Raw genomic sequence first — 11900 nt, forward strand, 5'->3', positions numbered from 1 at the left:
ATTTTATTTTATTTTATTTTATTTTATTTTATTTTATTTTATTTTAGGCATGCTGAGGAGGTCAAGCAAATCAAACCTTTTCGAAAGAATATGACAGATAATGTAATATTTAGGCCTCTATGGAAACTGCAGAAGGGTTTTCTACCCTCAGCTGTGCTTCACATGTATTACAGCTTGCTGGACTTGAATTGTTAACGAACAGAAACATAATACACACTCAGTATCCGCAGAGAACCAAATAACTGTAAAAAGTAACATATACACTTCTTTTACCTTGTAAAAGAGAAGCTATGAATGCAGTTGCTACACTGCTAGAACACAGGAGGATTGAATGATCAAAGCGGTATTTGCCCTCTGGAATCCAGCCCAATATAACTGCTGCCACTGCTGCCAGAAAACCAACTACTGTTGCCTGAACCTGGGAAAGAAAAGAAGGTGAACATTTGTTTTTTTTAGTGATCAGCGTTTCTTAAAAATAATTGAGACTTAGGAATATTGCAGAATCATTCTCTGTTATTCTTTCCTCCTATCTACATTTTTTTTGCAAGTTGTAAAGGGAGCATGCTCACCCACTCCGTATAGACAATGATAACCCTAGACGATTGAGAAGAAAAATCTTATGCTAGCAGAAAAGGCTTTACTGATAATTCAGAGGCCCAGGAATAACAAAAGTCAAATTAGGGAAAAGAGCTGAGGAATCACCAGAAGCCAAAGATGAAATGCCCAAAGAGGTTCCTAAGCCACTTACAACAATGAAGTCACAGCATAAACATTTCAAGTATTTCTGAGTGTTTTTTTATAACATACAAGTATGAAATAGTTCTAAAAATTAAGAAATAGTTGCTCTGGAGAACAAACACTCCTTTGTTCAAATGACCCAGCTATTTAAAATATTATTTATTATCAAAAAGCTCCATCACATACTTTTTCTTTAAATATCAAGTCCAATGAAAATACAGCATTGAAAATATTTGAGAGGTTATGTTCAAGAGGTTTTGCTAAACCTGAATTTTTTCTCCAATCTTCCTTAGAAATGCTCTCTCAGAAAAAATTAAAAGGAAGTACCCTTGGTGCAGTCATGAAGAATACTTTACCTCTTCTTGTGATACATATAAGCTTATACTGTTTTAGAGAAGAACCACACCGTATCAAAAAGAGAAAGAAAGAAAGAAAAAAAACAAACATACAAAACCCCTGTATGTTAAGTATGAAACAGTGTAATAGAGGTAGTTTCCTGTTAACATTGTTTGTCTCTATACTTGACTGACTTTTAAAATAACTTAGTTCATCTAGAAAAGTGAATCAAACAAGTCAATTTATTTACCTGTTTTAAGGCCAAATTGCCAATTATTAGGTTCCATTTCTCAATGGGAGAATCCATTTTTCCAATATTTACCTGTCAAAATTACAGGAGAAATTTAGACGTTTGGGTTTAATCTTACATTTCTTAGAAAATGCACTAACAAGGCAGAAAACCACAAATAATTCAGCTCTCACCAAAAGATGGACATTTTGAAAGCAAGTGAAAACTGTGCTACACTTTTTCAAGTTAAGCATTGCTGTTGATTTAAAATTGTATTCACACTAGCTATCCAAGAGCAGCTAAGCTTGATGCAGTTTTACACAGTAACTTGTTTAACATTAGCTTATTGTGCAAGACATACTAGCTGCCTTGTGTTCCAGGAATGGCCAGGCAACACCAGTGTTTAGATCAGTGGCTGGAAGGGAAAATGCTCAGTGTTCAGTCACTTTAAACTAAGCTTGTTTTTGTGGTCCTATGAGCCAATAAAAAAATGCACAACTACGCAGTGTATGGACACAAACACTCTCATGCAAGTGTTTTAATTGACTGCAGTGGAACTACTTGCATAGCAAAACTGCAAGTGGTTACAGACTTATGATGCTTTAAATGATATAGGTCCAGTCTTAAAGCAGTAGCTGAAAAGACAGCAAATGAATTATTCTAAAAAATGAACAAATACAATATTTTATAATGTATTTCAAACCTGTAATTTTTGAGTTAGAGGACAAAATCTGAAGATGGTACGTACCACTGCAGTATAATGATATTTAAAATAACTATCTTCTTGCAAAAATGGATTAAATTTTAGCATAAGTTTCAGTGGTGTTTCCCATACAATCCTAACCTACAAGATACTTTATATTTCTCAAAATGTAGGAAGTCTTAATGCATATTTTCCCTCTTTTTATAGTTTCTTTATGATCAGTTTTATACTTCAATTTCTTTTCCACTTTGTTCCACTTTGTGATATTAATGAGTTGTGAGGAACTAAGTATTAAAAGAAATACCAGCTTAAGAAAAGGAAATGTAATAAGACACTTTATCCCAATCTACACTATAAATACTTTACAGTGTTTGAAGTACAATCAAAGTTCCACAAATATATGCATTAATTTTAAGTACTACATCAATATTTAAGGAAACTTGGATAAGAATTTCCCTTGCATCATTCTGAAATATATATACTAAATGAATTATACGACAGGTTATAGACAGCCTCACTTTTTTTGTCCTTCAGAAAAGTTTTTGGAAGAAAAGCACCCTATCAAACCAGTAATCTTGCAAAGAACTTAATCCAGGCTTAGAGAGAGCTGCTACCAGAAGGCATAGTTCTTTTTCCCCACTATCATCCACACATTCACCTTGTCTTTCTTGAACCAGGTCCACCAATTTCATGAGTGAGTTCACAGGAACTTACAAGTCAAGCAGACTTGCTTGACGGTTTGATGAAAAACACTCTTTCTTGTGGAGTAAAAAGATTTGTTTATTTTTTCTACAAAATGATCTGATCCATCCGTGGTTCCACAAATGGGGTTTGGAAGGAAGAAGGAGAGAAGGAGCACTCCTTTCAGTTGAGACCAGATTTATTGTAAGACTTTGGAATACACACACCTAAACAAAAGGCTTATAAAGTCTATAAATTATAGTCAAATTGCTAATGCCTAACACCAGTAACACATAGTCAAAACAAGAGAGTCTGCATAAAGTTTACAGGGATGTCTGGATGAGTGGTTCTTGTTTCTTTTTGTTTTCATTTATTTATTTATCTGTTGTTGTTATTGTTTTCACTTCCTCTTAAAAAAAAAGAAAAAGTAGTAGGGAGAAAAGGCAGCAGTGTGAACTGAGACAATGAGAATGACTCAAACAACAAAACTACGCTGAAGAATACAAAACACACAATATAAATAGTATGCTTGAATGGGCAGTTGGCCTAAGCACGTCTCATACACTGCTGCCAGCACAGCAGTGGGATAAGAGAGAATTTCACATCCATACCAACACTGAAGAGAAGTACAAGCTACACCCTGAAGTTGATTGAAACCACAAAGATGATTAGTTTACAGCCCCAAGAGCATAGACACATATACAAATTCAGCTGCAATTATAAGCTAGCTGAGCAAGAAGGGTATGAATTAGTTCCAATGCTGACGTCATGCTGGAAATGTCTTCCTCAAAGGCAAAGCTATTCACAGAGACACAGTCTTGTATTTAGTGTGTACTTGGTGGGGAGCTGGTGTCAGCAAATTTAAATCAGAGGAGAGAAGATTAATCATACAACTCCCCCCAAACTCATACTCCCTCCAACTGCTTAAATATGCCCTGAATTAATATACTCCTCCAGTTTTCACTTAGGATGAGGATGACAGGAGCAAAGGTGAGATGGCTGAAGAGTGTGCAGGTCAATGAAGTTAATGTGAGGAGTGCAAAGGCCAGAATAACCTATTTCATGGAGACCCAGGAGATCTGGCATGTAAAATGCAGGTCCAGTATCAAGGTTTTTGATGGAAGTGTTCAGTAGGAATGATACAAGATGATATTGCACCTGTTTTTAAACCTGGGGGAGGCAGAGCAAACAGGGCGACTGTTCTAAATTCTCATGTGGCAACAAAGCCCAAACTAATTTCAAGTTGTCACCTGTACAAAGTTACAAGTAACATGTAACATGTCCAATAGCATTTTTTGTGTGTTTGTATGGTTTTTTTTTTTTGTGTGTTGTTAGTTGGTTGGTTGGTTGGTTGGTTGGTTTAGAAGCATTACAGAGTTCTTTTGTATTGGTTTGCCTTTGCAGTAGCTCTCAGAGAGGATATGGCAGGCTCACAGAGCTGTGCTCATTGCAACTGATGTTAAGTATGGGTGAAAACACATAAAAGAAAGTTGCAAGGTTCTCTGCAAGATAAAATACATTTTTTCCCTGTTTTCTGATATGTAAAAACTGTTTTTTTTTTTTTTTTTTTTTTTTTTTTTTACATTAACCTGATAATGAATGATCTATATTGTTCTTATTTTGTATAATGTTGTTCTTGTAACTCTCCACTATGTTGTGCACGGGTGCATGCACACTCACCACAACATTTTCTGATGAGCTCTTCAGCAGCTAAAACAAATTAGAGCCACCATTGGCAAAAAAGGGAATGGTCACTGAACTGTGGCAAAGCCCCTGCTTCCTTCCCATGAAGGATGTGCAACGAACTTACAATACGACTAAGGTAATCCTGGAAAGTATTTCAGTCATCTGTGTAACTTACTCCAGGAAGCTGGGTCAGACAAGGAAGTTGGAGGCATCAGAAAACAAGCAAACGAGAAAAAGAAACCAACACAAGTCTGTTCATACAAAGCTGAGAAACAGTTTGGTGTTGGTGGTGCTATGACCATGACATCAGGAAACGCCAAAGAAACCAAAGCTCCTACATGCCACAAAACATTGTCTGAAGAAACTTACACTTCACTGACCTTTTCTTAGCCGCCTAATCTACCTTCATAATAGCAAGCTGCAAACAGAGGTGGCTAACCTGGTTTTGCCAAGCCAGACATGGCAATTTCTTGTATTGAGGTGAGGGGAAGCTTTTCATGGCATGCTTGAATAAAACCTACTGAATCATCAGCTGATTTATGTCTTGATGAGATTTAATGACAGTGGTAAGTGGCCCTGGCAATACTCCTCAAACTAACCCTTTTCATATTGGGCTGTCGTTAGGAGAGTTGGGCTTCAGATGGCCAAATTAGCTATGACAAATCACATTCAAGACATTTGCAGATCACGTTATCACACAGTTACTGGGATACTTTTAAGAATGCCATTCTGGGCTGAGCAGAAGTGTCCTGAACCTCATGATGTCAACTTCAATCACTCGTAATATCAGCTTAGCAACTGAACATGCAGCCAATGTTGTGGAAACTCTAGTACCAATTGTATGTGTGAGGGGGAACAACTCCTGCATTTTTGGTAACATTCAACGGATGATACAAACTGGGGCTAATGTTCCGAGTGCAGACAAAGGGTCTATGTGATCCTTTTCCAAATGTCCCCTGAGAGCTATGAGTTTCACAAATGACATGGCGCTGGTGATGACGGGGAAACCAACCACTGACTGGCCCAGAGAATATGTGCTGGAGGCATGATCTGACAAAGGTCAAGGATGTAATTTGGACAAAGAATTAAAGATCCCATTAACAGAAACAGAAGAGGTCAAGACGATTCTTAACATCTTTTTAATCTTTCAGTTAGGCACTAGTAGATATTGGGCTTCCCTGAATGTGCTTTTCGCTGTGAAGTACAATCACTTTCAACCCTCAGACCATGAGCTGTAACAGTAAGGAGCAAATTAAGCAACATGTCAACCCAAAAGAAAGTAAGGTAGAATATAAATTTATGTGTGACAGTTAAAGTAGTAGGGTTAAAACAGAAATTATTTTTAAGAAACAGGCAGAATACACAGAAGAGTAACAGCATTAAAATCAGACAAAGCAAAACTGAATAGCTAAGGCTGCTACTGACAAAGATGCAGTACATGTCAATTTTTACGCATGAAAGAAAGGCTATGGGGCAAAACTCACTAGTTTCTGTAACAGGCATGACACCAGCAAACCTTCACAGGGCTGCTAAGGTTATGTCCATCACAGTGTGCATTTGGACAATAACTCAATATAATGTGATAATGAAATGTATTAATGACAGAAACCTGGGAGGCATTGTCAATACGAAGCATTGAAATATACAAAAACTGAGTGACCTTGAGGATTACAGCAATGGAAACAAATGAAATTCAACAGTAGAAGTGCAAGGTTATGCATTTACTGACTAACAATATTTATGCCAGAAGATGGGAGAAACAACTGGAAATAGCACAAAAGGAGAAATACTAGGACACAGCAATTGATTACGAAGTAACTATGAGGTCTAAACCCGACACTGCTCAGAAAATAAATCCATATAAATGAGAAAGTTTCAAGAGCAATTTTCAAAGGAAATAGGGAAGTGCTATTCTACAATGCCATAGCAAGCTCTCATTTGGAGTTACATACACCTGTGACCAAACATTTTATAGTAAGATTCATTCAAGCAGCAACAGGCAGAGAAAAGAAGCCTTGCTGGAAAATGGAAAGTTTATCTTAGAAAGGTAGTGTCTTATAGTATCCAGTTCAGGTACTACAAATAGTTTAGTTGCCTAATTAGTTTATAATAGTTATTCACACACATAGAAATATTTACGCTAAAGTAATCCGGATTGCTTGGGCTAGAAAAATGAAGGTACGGAACATCTCTGGAGAAGTAGAAAGGAACTATGACAAATACATACAAAAGGAGACTGAAAATAAAACAGTTATGCAGTGCTGACCCCCACACACCAAAAAAAAAAAAAAAAAAAAAAAAGATCAAAAAAGAAATAAAATTATTTAGCAAGAAAGTAAAAAAAAAAATAATCTCACAGTTTGATCAATAAAGTAGCAATTTGAGAAATGTTTTATTTTGGTGTCAAGAGGTCTTTGGAATAATATATTCAAAATATTCATGTTAGCATATTCAAGCCCCATCAAGGCCAAAGACATCTGCCAACCTGACAGAATACAAATGTAAATCTCAGTAATCTACTTTATCTTTTTTGCATGATGACTCAGAAGAGACCAAACAAGTAAAATTTTGATATGAAAAGATTGGAAGACGGTTTTCTTTTTAACTTTGCCAATTTAATAACAGATTTAAAGAGCTCCCGTAAAAGCCAGATTAAGCCATAAACATAAAACACTAGAGTTCCAAAGATTTGTTTTCAAAAATTTGCAACACCTATCTGAAGGGGGAAGGAGAAGAGAAAGTTACTTACAGCAGTTGACAGCCGGGATGCCAAGGTCATTTCCAAATTTCCTTTGAGACCAAGAAGTGCAGGAACCAAGATAAAAACTTCAGTAACATTCTTGAACACATCCCAGTGCTATTTAAAGGATACAGTGGGAAAAAAAATCAATTGAAAAATTCTCTAATTCTCTTTAGGCCTTCTTTAATGTAATGCCAAAAATTCTGTAACTCATAATTAAAGTCTCTATAAAAATCGATCTTTGAATATTAGACCTAAAAGTCTTTAAAGCAAGAACTGTTATCTATCTAGATAATACAGAATTATGACTGCCTACTACGGTTTCAAAGACCAGAATACCAAAAGCAAGAGATACAAAACTTCCTAAATTATTGCGTCTCCACTACTGTACTTTCTTTGCATCTTTTAAATAAAGACTAAGCAAAGGTCATTGGAAATTTTTACTCTTCCTGTTGTATAAGTATTTATTTCTTACTCTCTCTGAAAAGAGTTCAAGTACTTAATCTGTTTGATGCATGTAGTTTCTGTTTGTATAGTGCATGTTAATTTCTGCCACTTAAATTATGCTACTACTTCAAAGCCACCATCAGAAAAAATATATGAAATTTAATAACATTTATTTTATAGCAGAAAGCTAGAGCTAAATGACAAACCTAGTTAAAGAGAGATAATTAATTTGAAGTTTTTTAATGATTTTAAAATAATGCCACGTGCTATGACTGCTTTTGAAAACTGCTCTTAATTTACAGTATTTTCATCTTTTCTACTGCAGCTGTTTAGAAACCTCACGTACAAAAGCGCAAGGAATAAGCTGTCAAATGGACAGAGCTTGTAAGTGAAAAAATGGCTCCTAACTCTTGCTTTTAAGTATGAAATTTTGAAGAATACAGATTTTCAAAACCCTGATTTTTTAAAGCAAATGAAGACGAACTCTAATATTTTTTGTGTGTGTTGTACACATTCTTGGTGTAGAAATATTCTACTCCTTCCTATGTCTGTCAATCGATGTATTTAATACATTATCATGTATCAACTTAAACTGAACTAACTAAACCACAATGTAAATCATCTGTACATTCAGGAATTTGCAATGATTTGAAATATGATAGTAAATAGGATCAATTCTCAAATGTAAACAAGATCTCAGAATTTCCTGTATATGAATTCACGTATGTACTTACAACACAGAAAGAATAGCCATGAAAAGGTTTGTAAACAAACAAACAAACACACAAGCTTAGAATGCTTTGTCTTCTTTATGTTTTCATTTTCAGAAGATTTTCTATCACATTTCAATACCCTGCTCTACTGACATCATAGTTTTATCCTTAGCTTAAGGTGGAAAAAGCTAACATTGGTTATTTGTTTTTGTCACATTTCTCAGGGGAGGGGAGGGGAGGGGAGAGGAGGGGAGGGGAGGGGAGGGGAGGGGAAGGGAAGGGAAGGGAAGGAAGGGAAGGGAAGGGAAGGGAAGGGAAGGGAAGGGAAGGGAAGGGAAGGGAAGGGAAGGGAAGGGAAGGGAAGGGAAGGGAAGGGGAAGGGAAGGGAAGGGAAGGGAAGGGAAGGGAAGGGAAGGGAAGGGAAGGGAAGGGAAGGGAAGGGAAGGGAAGGGAAGGGAAGGGAAGGGAAGGGAAGGGAAGGGAAGGGAAGGGAAGGGAAGGGAAGGGAAGGGAAGGAAGGGACCTTAAGAGATCATCTAGTGCAACTGCCTTACCAATTATGGACTAACCAAAAGTTAAAAAATGGTCACCTCTTCCTTCAAGTGAACTTTAAGTATAGCTAAAGAAATTTATAGAGACAGAATGAAACAAAGCAAAACCAGATTGATTTCTCTACTGTCTTTTCAGTTTGAATAGTGTGGTTATTTCATCTGTTTGAATATTTTTTTTGTGCATCTACTCATACAGGAAGAGAGAATGTATTAGATTAGTGTTTACAACAAATTTCTGGTTTTGAAAAAAAAAATAAGGTAGGAAATAAAAGCAAATATAGCCTCCAAAAAGCAAAGAGTAGGCAAGAAAGTAACTTAGTCCATTAAGCCTTCCTTAGCTATTACTTTCTTCAGAATTTTCTTCAAGTATCACTGCACAAAAAATACTTCATAGGCAACTTTTATTTTTAACTCTACTGAAATGCTGCAAACACCTACAACTGTGTTAAGCTAGAAAGCACTCTTAAAATGTTCTCTATGATATAATGTTCCTATAAAAATGTTCCTTAACTCCAAAACAGGTTTTAAAAATATTATTAATGTAACTCTTAAAATTCAGAGAAAGTTGTATTTTATTTTAATCCTGAATAACTATCATCAGTTAAATCTGCTAGCACATATCTACTACAACTATATTTCAAGGTGGAAGTGACTTTGCAGCCCTGTTCACACCAATAATGTTTTTAACTTCAAGTGTTCTGTATACCTAACACTATATAAAAAAGTCACTTCCACTTGAATACTCAAAAAGCTCTAATACACTGCTTATGAATTTCATTCATTATATGAATTTAATGCACACTTTCACATACGCATTATCATAGACCAGATCTGCACATTATATCAGAAATTGCATAGACTTGAAGCACACATGGAAATGGGGTAATAAAATAAATTCTCCTATCTTTTTAAACACCTAGGCATTGTGGCGTCACAATTAATTATAATTTCCACTTAAAGCTGAATACATTTATTACTGTCGAACAAATTTTGAGCCAATGCATGTTTGTGATTATATTTCTATCTTCAGTTAAAGCAGATGGTAGCAATTTTTTTTGTGTTGTTTTGTTTTGCCAGCTCACTGTGGCTAACCAACAACTCTTACCAAGTCTTGAATGACTCCAAATGAAATATTTGAACTGTTTAAGGCAATTTTGGGGGGAAAGGAGTTCATAAGACCAGAATCTTACACAGACCTAATTACCCCTAAATATAATGAACATTTACATTATCATGCCTTAGAACTATAACACCCACAGATTACCTGTTAAAAAAAATATCTTCCAAAGCAAATACCAACCTGCACAATATCTAAAACCATGCCAGCAGAAACAGTTCCAAATCCTGCTAGCAAGAAAGGTACAAGTATCTGCAATGCCATAATACTACTAGATTCTTTGGGTTGTTTTCTACTCCCTTCCACAATAATATCTTCATTACTGTCACTAGACAGGTTGTCTTCCTGCAGCATGGCATCTGTTTCTGAAGTGTCCATTCCATCACAGTAATTATAACTGGTAAAATCATCATATTTAGGGCTACAGCTAGTTGGGCTGTGTCCATTACTTCCATGGAAAGTTGGTTCTGCAAAGTGATGGTACTCTGTGTGCTGGTCAGATCTAACATTATAATTGTGTCCTGCTGGCTGTAATCCATCTTGCCAGATACCATTCACTTTTTTGTGTCTTTCATCCTGGTTTATTTGGTAAACCACAGGAACCATACTCAAAAGCAAATTCAAGAATTTATCAGACTGAATTGTACTAAAATTTATGGTCCAGTTTACAAAACCTTCTCTGTCATGAACTTTGCTGTTTGTTTTGGCAATGGTAGACCTGCCTTTACAGTTAGTCATAGTGCTACAGAAGTACAGGTCGGAAAAGCACTTTGTTCTTCAGACGTCAGCGAAGAAATCTTGTAGATGAGTCATCAACTGCCACGCTTGATAATTTTAAAACAGATAAACCAAAATGTTCCATTTTTGCATGCAAAAAGTTTTTTTCAGAGATCTTAGATCTTCAACGATTCCATAAGCAAGTCTGGATCTGGAAAAAAAAAAAAAGTACATATAAAAACTTGAAAATATTTTAAATCGCTAGAGAAGGCACAAGATATTAGTTTAAATTTTTAGGTCACCCTCTACCTTTTCAAAACAAGTGTTTGTAGATGAGCCACTCTCCCTCAACCCTCAACAAGTTGAAAGAAATTAGAAGGGAAAAAGAGAAAATTGGGTGAGAAGGTTTCACAAATCAGTGTACTTTCCAGTGGGAGAAAGATAAAGCAATGTGGACTGTAAGCAAATTGGTGAGGGCCCAACTTTTGCCTTCTTAAAGTCCAGAAGTCAAGCCATTAGGCAAGTCCTGTGTTTAGTCCTAGATTTCCAGTGGCCTTGAAAGCAGTAAGTCCCCAGAGGAAAATGTTTGTGGAAGGTGCACAGGTGTGGTAAAACAGAGCCTACATGATGCACTGTGGTGCTGCCATTGTTCCTCATACCCTGTGCTCCTGGCAGGGAGCACAGAAAAAAAGAGGAAAAAACACCTTTCAAAACAGATGTGATATTCTGGGTGGCACAATCGTCATGTATTGACAGCCTCTGCTCCTCAGCCCTGTGAAATGATCACAAGCCAATATGGGCACGTACAATTCAAAAGCACGCTGATTTAAGATCTTACTTACTGAATTTGTTCTGAAGCAGGCATATAAATTGGGTTAAATATAAAGAGATACTATATATAAAGTAAAGCTGGATGTTTTTAAATAAAATAATACAATAACAAGGAAAGAAGGCAGTAGTGAAATTCAGACCAACTCCCTGACTACAACTGCTTATATTTGTGTATAAACTAAGTTTATATTAGTATATGTAGTATACCAGTGATTTAAAAATACACCTGCAGCACTATACTCATAAATATGGTATACTAAATTTTAATTAAAATCAGAAACAAAAATAGTTGGGAATTATGATAAATAAGAAAAAAAAATAATAATTTTGCACTAGGTTGCATGTATTTCCTGAAAGATACTTTATTCTGAAGTCTAGTGACCACTAAAATATTATTACTTGACCAATACT

At 35.9% G+C, this 11900-nt stretch overlaps 1 protein-coding gene across 1 annotated transcript in view; it reads right to left on the reverse strand.

Annotated features, from left to right (window-relative positions):
- The window catches only part of SLC41A2 (solute carrier family 41 member 2), a gene marked incomplete at its 5' end in the record, with an annotated part of 47776 nt that extends 37097 nt beyond the window's left edge, over positions 1–10679 (reverse strand). The window contains 4 exons of the mRNA XM_084305914.1: positions 274–418; positions 1325–1396; positions 7123–7230; positions 10125–10679. Coding sequence (XP_084162040.1) covers positions 274–418; positions 1325–1396; positions 7123–7230; positions 10125–10679 — 880 coding nt within the window. The remainder of the gene's footprint in view (positions 1–273; positions 419–1324; positions 1397–7122; positions 7231–10124) is intronic.
- Between the last annotated feature and the right edge of the window lie 1221 nt (positions 10680–11900).

Source organism: Netta rufina (genome assembly GCF_964035555.1).
Source record: "Netta rufina genome assembly, chromosome: 1".
Lineage (NCBI taxonomy): Eukaryota > Metazoa > Chordata > Aves > Anseriformes > Anatidae > Netta > Netta rufina.